This window comes from Silurus aristotelis (genome assembly GCF_946808225.1).
Source record: "Silurus aristotelis genome assembly, chromosome: 3".
NCBI lineage: Eukaryota > Metazoa > Chordata > Actinopteri > Siluriformes > Siluridae > Silurus > Silurus aristotelis.
The window spans coordinates 29330879-29344256 of NC_139576.1; the positions used below are offsets into that span (position 1 = coordinate 29330879).

Genomic DNA, 13378 nt, shown 5'->3' on the forward strand with positions numbered 1-13378 from the left:
AACCGTCGTGAGTTAAAATGCGGAACTTTACACCGAATTTTGAATGCATTAAAGTAATGAACGCATACCTCGCTGGTTAAAAAAAAAACAGAAAACGGAAATCTCATTACCTTTTAACTTCACGCGTATTGTCTTTACCTAACTAAATGCATCTAATGTTTAACATTGCTCTCTTCTATACTTCATGTTGAATTGATAAAATATCAACAGCAATATCATTCAGAAACACGATCCCTGGTGGTCTAGTGGTTAGGATGCGGCGCTCTCACCACTGCGACCCGGGTTCGATCCCCAGTCAGGGAACCAACCCCAGCCACTCTTAGTGCCGGTCCCAAGCCCGGATAAAAGGGGGTGAGGAGTGGCCAGAGCGGGAGATGGAGCAGGACGTTCCCACGTGCTCGCCGCGCTCCAATGCCTCAGGTCCCGACAGGTGGGCTGACTCTGCCACAGTCACCATCGGCTTGTAGGGGTCAGGGTCTTTCTGCCACAGGTCCGATGAGTCTCATTCACTTATGAGGCTTTGCGAGAGTCCGGCGGCAATTCCTCTTCCACATCTGTTGTCTTTAGCCTGTAGTGAGAGAAAGAGGGGGAAGAGCCGATATTAGTCGGGAGCCCAAAGTTCTCCACCTTACTGTCCTCCCGGCTGCCTTTTATAAGCGTCGCTGGACTTAAAGACAGCGACGGGCCGTCACTCCAATTGAGTTCCAGCCATGTCTTGTAAGAATGCCATGCCTCCTCGTTTGCTGTGCTGGGCTACGCCGTCCTTCCGCACCCCGCTGACAATTGATTTCGGCGCGCTTGCCCCTTTTGGTACCTAAGATGGAGGCCTGTCATCACATCACTTCCGCCTTAGCGCCGAACTCACCTTCAGTGGCAGTTAAGCCCAGTGTCCATGCTTTAAGGCGAACGCATCCATCGTGTGGGAAACCACCGATCTGTGTTCATGCCCGCATTCTTCACCACTGTGGCAACTCGCCGCCACATCGGGCTGAACACAGATACAGGAAAATTTTATCGGGGTTAAAGTGACTATTAGGGACCAGAAATGAAAGTTAAAGGAAGGGGATAGTGTTCTGTTGCCCAGGAAAGGGGGTGAGGAGTGGCCGGAGTGGGAGGAGTAGCAGGGCGTTCTTGCCACGCTCTGATGCCTCAGGTTCCGACAGACTCTGCCACAGTCACTATCTGCTCATAGGGGTCAGGGTGTACGATGCATTGTGAGGGTCCGGTTGAAATTCCTCTTCCACATCTGCCGTCTTTAGCCTGTAGTGAGAGAAAGGTTCTTCACCTTACTGTTCTCCCAGCTGCCGCCTCAGTGCCATCTTTCAGCACTCTGCTGACGGTTGAGTTCAGAGCGCTTGCCGCTTTTGGTACCTGAGATGGAGGCCCATTGATGTGTGTGTGTGTGTGTGTTTAAAGAGAGACGTGTTTTTGTCAAACCATGATCTTGTCTTTCTTGTTTTAAGCTTTTAACTATTTACTGCTATAGTATACCTATGTGGTGATTATAAAAACTCTTTTGCAGGTTGGTGTGGCTATCAAGCCTGGAACCACAGTCGAAGAATTAGCACAATGGGCCGGGCATATTGACATGGCCTTAGTTATGACAGTGGAGCCTGGATTTGGTGGCCAGAAGTTTATGGAAGACATGATGCCAAAGGTATGTTCATGTGTTTGTACATTTATTATTATAAACTTTCTTTCGGGTTCTCCCATTAGGGGTCGCCACAGCGGATCCTCCGCACGTTTGATTTGGCACATGTTTTACGCTGACCGGCACTGAGAGTGGCTGGCGATGGTTCCCTGACCGGGGGTCGAACCCGGGTCGCAGCGGTGAGAGCGCTGCATCTTAACCACTAGACCACCAGGGGACCTCATACATTTATTATTATATTTACAATAAATAGGCTACCCAATTGGCTTTACTTTTTGCCAATGCTAGGTAATTGCCAACAAAACCTGCTGAATTAAGGCACACTTATGTTGCAGCCTGATACTACAGTCGTTCAGATTTTATCTACGTTCAGTACCACAAAATGACAAAAGTAAAAACAAAAATCTAGAAATGTCTGTTGTTTTTTTTTATAAAAATAACTGTAATATCACATGTATATAAAAAATTTTGACTAGGTTCCCTGGTTAGGATGCGGCGCTCTCACCGCTGCGGCCCGGGTTCGATCTCCGGTCAGGGAACCAACCCCAGCCACTTTCAGTGCCGGTCCCAAGCTCAGATAAATGGGGAGGGTTGCGTTAGGAAGGGATCCAGCGTAAAAACATGTGCCAAATCAAACATGCGGATGATCCGCTGTGGCGACCCCTAATGGGAGAAGCCGAAAGAAAGTTTTATATAAAAATTTTGACTCTTTAAGTAGTTAAAGCTGCTTTGCAACAATTATAGTCTCGAGTCTTTTTGTGTACGAAGCAGCAAGCTTTGTACACGTGGATTTTCTGCCATTCTTCAGGGCAAATCCTCTCAAGGTTGGTCAGGTTGGACGGGGACCATCGGTAGACAGACACTTTCATGTCTCTCCAGAGATGTTCAGTAGGGTCCAAATCAGAGTTTTTGCTGGTTTTTGTTTGTCCACCCAGCTCGTAAAGATTTACCACAGGTTTTCATTGGCATTAAGGTCTGGGGAGTTGGCCATGGACCTGGAATTTGGATGTTTTGTTCCCCAAACCACTTGTGCTCCATCATGCTGGATAAGGCATTTTTCATCACCAAACTGTTTTTGGAGGGTTGAGAGAAGTTGCTCTCGGAGGATGTACTTGTACCATTCTTTATTTATGGATGTGTTCTTAGGCAAAATTGTGAGTGAGCCCACTCCCTTGGCTGAGAAACAACCCCACACATGAATGGTCTCAGGATGCTTTACTGTTGGCATGAAACAGGACTGGCGGTAGCGCCTACCTTTTCTTCGTTTTTCGGGTTGCCTCAAACAATCGGAAAGGGGATTCATCAAAAAGAATTACTTTACCCCAGTCTTCAGTAGTCCAATCCTTGTACATTTTACAGAATATCAGTCTGTCTCTAAGGTCTTTCCTGGAGAGAAGTGGCTTCTTTGCTGCCCTTCTTAAAGCCAGGCCATTCTCTAAAAGTCTTCACCTCACTGTGTGCAGATGCATTTAGTCCTGCCTGTTGCCATTCCTGAGCAGCTCTGCACTAGTGCCTCGATCCCACAGCTCAATCAACTTTAGGAGATGGTCCTGGTGCCTACTGGGCTTTCTTGGGTCCCCTGAAGCTTTCTTCACAACAATTGAACCTCTCTCTTTAATATTCTTGATGATCCGATACATTGTTGATTGCCTTACTAGCAACAATATCTTTACCTTGAAATCCCTTATTTTGCAAAGCAATGATGACTGCACGTGTTTCCTGCAGCTAACAATAATTAAGAAAGAAAAATTATTTCAAGCACTACCCTCCTTTTAAAGCTTCCAGTCTGTTATTCTAACTCAATCAGCATGACGAAGTGATCTCCAACCTTGTCCTCGTCAACACTCATCTGTGTTAACAAAAGAATTGCTGATACGATGTCAGCTGGTCATTCTGTGGCAGGGCTGAAATGCAATTACTATCATAAAAAGTAAGGAAGCAGACTTTGTGAAAATTAATATTTGTATCATTCTTCAAACCTTTGGCCATGGCTGTAGAGGCTTCCGCCTAGCCACTCTGCCATAAATCCCCAGCTTGGTGGAGAACTGGTTCATGGTTGTCTTTCTGGAACTGGAACTCGCACATCTCCACACAGGACCTCTGGAGCTCATTTAGAAAGACTGTGACTAGTGTGCTGTCTGACCGTCTAATTACAGGATATGAAAATGCTGACGTTATTGTATGCTTGTTAGATGGCCTTATGTGTCACAAACTTGAAATCTGATTTGTTAAAGCAACAGCTTCAAGCAACATGTACTTTAAAATACAGGCACCTGCACTGTTGATTTTAAAGGCCGGAAGAAAGATTCCTTTGGCTGTGGCACAAGGTTTTTTGGGGGGGGTCTTAAAAATAAAAATGTAAAAAAAAAAAAATCTAAATTTGCTGTTCTAGGTCTTAAATAAATGTCACTTAAATTTCCCATGTCCATGTAATGCTACCTATAATGATAATTGAAATGCTCCCTTTAGCATTTTATAATGTTTTTTTTTTTTTTTTTTAGTTTCCCTAGTTCTTTCTTTCACTACTCCGAATATAATTCAATTACAGCTACTATCATTACTTCCATGAATAAGGATTATTGAGTGTTTACCATAAGCAGCCATATAAGACCAAGCTATACATAAACCCAATAATACTTCCATCATGCTTTGACATTTTCTGAGCCAATATATATTGTTTAATGGGTGCTAAATCTGTAATTTGCACACTTTGGCAATTTTAATACTTAATCAATTCTTAATCTCAGTTCCAGAATTTTGCGGTTCATCTTTGTGACTTCAAACCTGACCTTCTGATTTTTAATGATTATGAGAGATATGCATTTTTGTGTTCTACACAGCTTTCACAATGTTTTTCATCAACTGCTGTTTGGCTTTGTCATTTCAATACTTTAAGAATTAATTATATATTATAGTTAATACTATTTCATTCTCCTCAGGTCAGCTGGCTAAGAAGTCAGTTTCCTTCCCTAGATATTGAGGTCGATGGAGGAGTTGGACCAGACACTATTCATCATTGTGCTGAGGTACAAATTTATGAATGTTGTTCCCACCACAATATGTTGTGGTGGTGGTGTTCAAGTCTGAAGCTCACAAGCAAGAACATGATCGAATAAAATATCTGCATTCCTGTATAAGATTTGCATAGCGTTTGTACGTAGCTACTTATAACTTGACTCATTATGACCTATTGTCAATTCTATAGTTAACACATATGCAATAATTCAGTTATTGCCCAATATTCCTGGCACTTTTTTTAATAATCGGTTATAGGTTCTATATTGCTGTGCTTTGAATTAATGAATTAATTCTGCAGTCAGACTTGTGTGTTTGTGTAATAAAAAAGTAATGCAATGGGAGATATTTTCAGGCCACAATGGACCATGAGGCAGAGGTGGGATTTGCTTTCATAAGATAAGCTTCATGGAAGTGGCAGGCTAACGAGTACTTCACTTCTAGGTGTTTTGTTTGACTGTCCTTAAGAAGTTAGAATATAATTGTTTAAATGGGAAAAAGTAATATGCTTGCATTATGAGATAGACTTCTATAAAATAAAAACATATTTGAAAATATTTAAAGGACTATCTAAAGTTGTACAGGGTATCTAGCACATGATCAGATTATTTCTGCTAACAGCCAGCCATGATTAAGCTGTCAACCTTGTGTTTTTAAAATATAATTGGCTAAAAGGTTGTATTTCTGTCTTTGATTTTGATTCCTGCTTTTTCTTTTTTTAGGCAGGAGCGAACATGATTGTATCAGGCAGTGCTGTAGTGGGCAGTGCAGACCCTCGATCTGTAATTGCCCTCCTCAAAGATGTCATCCTTGAGGCCATTCAGAAACGATCTCTTGACCGTTAATAATAGCACCTTTTTTTTTTTTTTTTTACAACAATCTAATAAAATATTAACCTGTCTCAACTATTTCAATAAACATCTAAAAGCTTGTTAATTGCCTTTAAAAAAAACAAAACAAAAAGATAACTAACTTTACAATTGATTCTTCAGTGTGAATGTTTTTTATTTGTATGCTAGTAGCTGAGCACCTCAGAACAGTCAGAATAAACTGAAAACAGATATTCCTCCTAAATATACATTTTCCTAAGACACAATAAGGTTGTAGCTTGTACATTCCATTAATTTTTCCTTTAAGGAAATGTGAAATAATTGAAAACAATATACATGCAAATAAAATCTGGGGTATGCCTGAGGTTATTAGGTTATTTACATCAGATTTATATTTTGTTCTAACCATATAAGTAAAAAAAAATACATTAACAAAGAGTGAGAAAGTGTTGCAGTAAATATCAAATTTTAAGATTGTATTTAGACTTAAGGCCAGTAACCTTATTTTAAATGTGGCTTTGAAAACTGGCTGCAAAAAAAAATTGCAAATGTTTTCAGACCATGAATGAAAAATACTCATATCTGTTCCAGTTTTTAGAAAATCAGTTTAAAATGCAGCTTCCCCTCATACAAGTTTGCCCTGTTTATCTGTGATGTAGTGTTGTGATCTATTATGTTATGCAGTGCCATTCTATTTCCTATCAAAGCAAAATGGATGAAAAGAAAGAAGGCTGATTCTGATCCAATGCTTCAAATGGAAAAAGTATATAGTGGTGTTCTGGGTGCAATGCAAATTGTTGTTTTTTCTTTTAATGGACATCTTACCGCATGTGAACATCGGAGCAAGTTTTGCAAGTTTCATCATCAGACCCTGCTACAGTATGGAAGCCATCCAATATCCAACCTCCATGAGGACCTGCTGGAGAAACTATACAGTCTCAAGCTTAAACATGCATACATTTTGTAAAAAAAAAAAAAAAAACAACACCAAAAAACTGTCCTTTGCAGTGACACTTACGCATATGGCGGGACATCTTGGCCATTATGAACTACAGAAAAACACCCTCATGTAACAATTCTGACATGGCGATGCACTGAACAACTTAATTGCTTAGAATGACGTGCAAAGACTTGGTTCTTTGGAAGTGTTTTGAGAAAAAGTTGATATGAGTCAATTTGAGGAATAAACTCAAATAAAAATACGTATCCATACCTGGTTAACAGTGCATAGTGTGGTTACAAATAATTTCCCTTCTGTAACAGTATAGGTAGAAAGTGAAATTGTGTAGACAGAAACTTGTAAAATGTAGCCTTTTGTTTAATATGCAGCCAGGCAAGTTAAACTAATATTTTATTAAACCCCCTGGGGGTTAAAGTCAGGACCAGTCTATGTGTGACAATGATTTCTCATGTTCTCTGAACCACTCTTTTACAGTGTGATAAATCCTGCCATCTTGGAATATGCCTGTGCCATCATGGAATAAAAAAATCCAAAATGGGAATACAGTCATTCAGTATATTTAGATAGTCAACTGAGCCCATTCTTGGCCACCTAACATTGCTGAACCTAGACTTGGGACAACTGAAGCCCCTGATCATAAAACCAGCACAGGCTTGTTACATGAGCAATAGATGATTGGTGAATCACTCCATCCGACTTCCTTCTTACCCTGATGCAACCATAAACCAGAACAGCTTTTTAAATTCCAAATTCATTAAGTTCTCTTTGCATTGTGTGGAAATTGTCTTACTTTTTACTTTCGGTATTAATCATATGAGTTCTGTTGTTTTTTTTTACATTTTGTTTTCACATTTTAGTGATCTCTGATCATGATTATTTCCAAACATTTCATCCTTGAAGATGATGGTTCACCACGATCTTTTCAGGTTTTAATAATGTGTTGGATATTTCTTAACCTTCTTTGACCCTTCTGAAACAGAGTAACCTTTTTTTTCTACAACAGCAGGATTTGTCTTATAACATGGTTTAGTAAATGAAAAGGTTTTTCATCATTGATTCATTTAGGGTTAAATAATATTATTTACTGCAGTAAGTATTTAATGGAACGCTTTTACTTATTTTCTCAGTTAAACCTGGTGGTGATTACTTTTGGCCAGGCAGTGTAAATTACAGAACATTGTACACCACTTCTTTTAAGAACCCCTAATGACTCCTTCTGCCAACTCTACACAACATGAGTGCAGTAGAAGCAGATTAGAACATACAATATGCATACTGACAATTGATGTTTGAAATTATCAGATCTGATGTTTGATGTAAATAATTAACTAACGCTCTCAAATTGTATCTGCATTATTTTCTTTTTTTCTGTTGTTGCTCTCCTCTTTATATTCCACATTTTAGAAAAGGTTGTTGCACAGCAGTTCTGCTCACACCTACTTAGGAATAAAACATTTTTAATGTATCACTCGGGATTTAGGCCTCATCATACCACAGAGACGGTGCTGGTTAAAGTGGTAAATGACCTGTTATTGGCCTCTGATCAGGGTTTTGTCTCCTTACTTGTTTTGCTTAATCATCAGCTTTTGACACCACTGATCCTAATATCCTCCTTGCTAGACTAGAGAATGTTGTTGGAATAAAGTGAACAGCTCTCTTCTGGCTTAGGTCTTATCTGACTGATCGCTACCAGTTTGTTGATGTAAATGGTGAGTTCTCCACACTCTCTGAGGTAAAGTTTGGTGTTTGGCAAGGATCTGTCTTAGTCCCTCTGCTTTTTCTTTTGTATATGTTGCCTCTGGGTATTAGCTTTTATTGCTATGCTGATGATACACAGTTGTATATTTCAGCAAAGCAAGATGAGAGAGATCAGCATACAAATGTCGACTGTGCAAAGGACATTAGACAGTGGATGCTTGATAACTTCCTTCTGCTCAACTCAGATAAGAAGGAAGTCCTTTTACTAGGACCACATGCAGATAGAAGTAAACTTTCTACTTACGTTGCATCTCTGGATGGTCTTTCTATCACAGTGTGTAGAGCAGTCAAAAACATTGGTGTGATTGTTGACCCTAGTCTGTACTTTGAGGCTCATGTGAATAATATTACCAGGATTGCCTTCTTTCACCTTAGAAATATTGCTAAAATTAGAAATATGTCATTACAGGATGCAGAAAAAAACGAGTTCATGATTTTGTTAAATCAAGATTAGACTACTGTTAAGCTTTACTGTCAGGGTGTTTGAGTAAGTGCATAAATAAGCTTCAGTAAGTCCAGAATGCAGCAGCAAGAGTCCTTAGAAATTATGTCCACATCACTCCTGTTTTAATCAGTCTACACTGTCTTCCAATCAAATCTCACATTGATTATAAAATACTACTACTGACATATAAAGCACTTAACAGTCTCATGCCGCAGTGTCTGAGTAAACTTCTATACCAATATAATCCCCCACGCCTACTTAGATCAAAAAGTGCAGGCTATTTGTTGGTACCTCAAATAATGTAGACTACAGCAGGGGGGCAGATCTTTCTCTTATAAAGCCCCACAGTTATGGAACAGCCTTCCAATTAGTGTTCAAGTTTAGGCTGAAAACATATGTATTTAGTCAAGCCATTGATCGGTAGATTTTTTTAGGTAAAGGAGCAGATCTGGAGGGACTATGGATATAGAGTGTTTGGTAAACTGGAATATTTGTATTTTATGCTGTCGTCCCCTCAATCTCACACTTTCACTCTGGTTTGTTGATGGTGGTGTGGTGGGCTGTCCCAGAGATCCCTCATGTCTGTGTTACCTTCTGGTTCTCCCTTTTAGTTATGCTGCCATAGCGAATCTTGCCGGAGTCCAAACTGCACAGTGACATCAACTTTCATACAACTATAAGGATACCTAATAATCTATATCTTTCTCTTCCTGTCACCTCTCTCTCTCTCTCTCTCTCTCTCTCTCTCTCTCTCTCTCTCGCTCTCTCTCTCTCTCGCTCTCTCTCTCTTTCTGTGTGTCAAGTTAAACAAGCTCCTGAGGCAGCAGTGACCAGTGTTCCTGCCCCTCTCCCTTTCCTCGGGTCTGCCCACTTCGTCCCGGCCTGCCTGTGGATGGTGTTCTCTTTGATTGGAGGCCACTCTTTGCAGATGGGGATGGTTTCACATCAACGGCCTGGGGATCCATTAAATTACAGAGTAAGAGCAGGAGCTTTGAGGATGGATTTAGACCCCGATGAGGATCGTTTTCCTTTTGAGACTGGTTCCTCTCAAGGTTTGTATGAGCTGGTTTCAGCAGCTGATAGGGGAGACTGTGAGAAGGATGAGTGGGGTCCTTCACAATATTTAAAATCATCCAATTCAAAAGTTACATTCCACACTATATGAACATAAGTGTGTGAGCATCTGAAATGAGATTTGTGCTTTTTAAATATCTATTTCCACATTTAGATTCCTTTGCTTTTATAACAACCTCCACTCTTTTGGAATGATGTTCCTCTAGGTTTTGAATTGTGCTTGTGGAGATTTGTGCTCATTCTGCCACAAGGGTGTTAGTAAAGTCAGCTGCAGATGTAGGAGGCCTGGGGTGCCAGTCAGCGTTCCAATTCATCCCAAAGATGTTCAGTAGGGATGAGGTCAGGGCTCCATAGCAGGCCAAATAAGATTTACCACTACACACTATTTAAACCATATCATCATGGAGTTCATTTTGTGCACATGGCATTGTCATGCCGGAACAGGTTTGGGTCTACTAGATAGAGTGAAGGGAAAATTTTATTGTACTGCATTCACAGACATCCTATACAATTGTGTGCCTCCAACATTGTGGTAACAGTTTGGGGAACAAACACATTTGGCTATACAAGTCAGATGTCCCAATACTTTGGGACAACTGTAGTGGTATTAGTAGTAGTAGCTGTGCTTCATATAATACAACATATAATACAACATAAAGAATTCTGTGAAATACATAGAGTATTATATTTTTTACTGTCTGTACTGGCTGAAACTTAATCTTTTGTACTTTGTGATCTTGTTGCAATTAATTAGTATATCCAAAACAAGTGACTGCGGCGTATTGAAGCACCAGTTAAAGCCTGTGCTTTAGCAGTTGGTTTACTGCAGTGATTATGTAAGGAGGCCATGGCCAGGCCATGGACTTGCTACTTTTTAAAAGGTAGAGATGGGTGGGTGGAATGGCCAAGGCCTGGACTGAGATACCTGTGATGACTACATTTTAGGAGGTTATGGATGGGTCCAGCAGCTACCTCCAGCTCTCCAGGCTCTTCTCAACCTGCTCTCTACTCTCACCATAAATCACAATATCATCCACAAACATCATAGTCCACAGAGATACCTTTTCCTTGGCTTTCACTACATCCCTCTTCACCTGCTGCCGCATCTCCTTGTACTCCTGCCTAATTTTCTCATCATTTTGTCGATCCCAATTGTTTTGCTAACCTCTTTCTCCTTATGCTCTCCTGCACTTCCTCATTCCACCACCACGTCTCTTTTTCTTCCTTTCTATTTCCAGATGTCAGACCAAGTACTTTTCTAGCTGTCTCCCTCATCACTCCTGCAGTAGTTGCCCAATCATTCAGCACCTCTTCACCACCACTGAGCCTCTGTCTGACCTCTTCCCTGAACCTCACACTACAGTCTTTCTCCTTCAGTTTCCACCATCTTATTCTTCTTTCAGTCCTTACTCTCCTCCTCTTATACATCACCATATGCTCCTCCTTGCATCTTCCAGACTTCCAAATTACAATTCTTTTCCTATAAAGATATAGAACACAAGGCAGCCATGCTACTGATAAACCAGGTGAATCCAGCTTTACTCTTCCTTCTGGGTTGCAAAAGATTACCCATGGGCTTGCTAAACTGTGCAGGGGACAGCATTTTCTTATTTGATGTTGGCTTCCAGCTCAGTGGTGCCATGTTGAAGAAAGCACCCTCTCAAACTGCTGTAGATACATGCTGATGTAATCAAAATGTCTACGGGGAATTTCAATTAAAGTGAATGCACTGATTATTCCATTAAAATCCAGAAGTCTCACCAGTCACAGTCTTGCTGGATATATCAGGCATACCCAAAAAAAGCTGCAAGAAATGCACAAGCTTTCCGAGAGAGGTGGGGTTTAAAAAAAAATGATGCATCTGAATGCATCTGTTGGTTACAGTTGATTTGCTGACTCGTTACCCTCAAAGCTCTTTCTTAGTTGCAGTTGAATGTGCGCTTCTGTACCACTAGGTGTCAGGAGGCGCCCGGGTGGGATCAAGTGGCAAAACGTCTCACTTTTTTTTTTTTTACAAAATGAAAAAGATGCCTACACCAAACAACCATACAACCACAATCAGAATCAGCGTGAACCCACGGAGCCTGCAGCACCTGGAGGTGGAAGACGTTGGTGGGTTAAATAATAATGAAAAAAAAATAAATAAATAAAAAACGTTAAAATAAAACTTGAATATTACTCATTTGTCAGCTTTAACATTAACTCGTCATGCCCATTTAAACAGCTTTTTCCGCCATGCGCTAACTTTATATAAGCGACGGGCGCGTGACTTGAGAAGGGCAACGATAAGGCAGCTGTTTTTAGCAGCGAACTCTTGCCATCAATACTAATGAGGGGTGTGGGTGCGCGAGCGCGCGCGCGCATGTGTATAAAATAGTGCATGCATGTCCGACTTGACCACGCGCGCGCTGTGAGAGGAAGGAAACTGACGAAACTAAACGTCTCAACTGCAACGCAGCGGAACATCTCGATTCGGAGTTATATTAACGAGTGGACCCGGTCAACACGTGGTTATGAACATGTGGACGTGATAATTCGACTTTTCACAGTAAAAAAAATAAAAAAAAATAATAAGTTTTCAAGTATTTTTCGTCGGTATTATTTTTTTTGATAAACGCCACAGAGAAGGAAGCGCGTGAGGAGCGGATACACGCGCGACTCTTCCGCACCGGAAACTCGAACAGTTGTACTTTTTTGGAGATTGTTCTTGCACATAAAGAAAACACGTACAGCGTTAGGAAATGCTACAGTTTTCGTGAAGGACTACCCGTTTCACACTTAAACTGAGTATAGAGTTTGAAGTAGAAAAAAGTACCGATATTAAATGGCTTCTCAGGGGCCAGGACGCAAAAGAACTCCTAACAGAACCGGAGTGACTCCAGAGGAGGATGCGCTAAATGTCATAGCACGAGAGGTAATAATCAATTTCTATTAAAATAACACACAACTGCGACTGGGTGTACTTCAACTGCTTCCACTTCACAATGTAAACTATTTTTTATGAATAGTAGGTAATTGTATTATTTAATTTTAGTTGTAAAAATGGTTTCGTTTTTGTTTTAATTTCTTTTTCTTTCTTTTTGATCAACACCTCGGGTAGTTAATCTCTGTCCCTGCCTCACTGTGAGTTTAATAGCAGCCTGACACTGTAAAGTAAATGCCGTGGCTCCGGTTCTTTTAAAAGATTTGATAATGTGGGCTGTTTTCTACGTAGAACCTGATGGTTGAGGAAGTAATTCTTGAGTAAGACTGAGGTGCGAACTTGGAGGATTTCCAGCCATAACTCAGCACATAACTGACATACAGCTACAGGTGTGGTGTAGCAGATGGTAAAAGCCATGCTGGACCTGGCAGGGAGATTGTGTGGAACACGTGTACCAGGTTGTAGAGCATGCATGCATACGAGAGGATTTATTTTTGTCATTTTAAACAGCAAAGCTGATTTCCAATTCATTGTGTTGTGTAGAATCTTCCACCTCTGTAAAGACCAGAAACATGACTTCATATTGCTTATATAGTAATATATATATATTACTGAAACATTGACTAAATCCACTGTTATAATAAGAAGCAATGGGATAGATAAATATATAATTTGATTGAAAATGAATATAATATTGAACAGTGCTCTCAGTGCTGTATAA

The 13378-nt window shown here is 40.5% G+C and overlaps 2 protein-coding genes across 44 annotated transcripts in view; both read left to right on the forward strand.

Moving 5' to 3' along the window:
• The window catches only part of rpe (ribulose-5-phosphate-3-epimerase), a 31357-nt gene extending 24640 nt beyond the window's left edge, over positions 1 to 6717 (forward strand). Inside the window, exons 4-6 of the mRNA XM_083537830.1 lie at positions 1523 to 1657; positions 4591 to 4677; positions 5389 to 6717. Coding sequence (XP_083393956.1) covers positions 1523 to 1657; positions 4591 to 4677; positions 5389 to 5511 — 345 coding nt within the window. The 3' untranslated portion in view covers positions 5512 to 6717. The remainder of the gene's footprint in view (positions 1 to 1522; positions 1658 to 4590; positions 4678 to 5388) is intronic.
• A 4551-nt stretch (positions 6718 to 11268) lies between these two features.
• lrrfip1a (leucine rich repeat (in FLII) interacting protein 1a) overlaps positions 11269 to 13378 on the forward strand; it is a 52710-nt gene continuing 50600 nt past the window's right edge. For 5 of the 43 annotated variants that reach the window (XM_083537669.1, XM_083537673.1, XM_083537676.1 and 2 more), the window contains exon 1: positions 12069 to 12648. In XM_083537669.1, coding sequence (XP_083393795.1) covers positions 12559 to 12648 — 90 coding nt within the window. In that variant the 5' untranslated portion in view covers positions 12069 to 12558. Of the gene's footprint in view, positions 12649 to 13378 lie in introns of all 43 variants that reach the window. The other 38 variants (XM_083537662.1, XM_083537661.1, XM_083537701.1 and 35 more) reach the window with 20 other exon arrangements.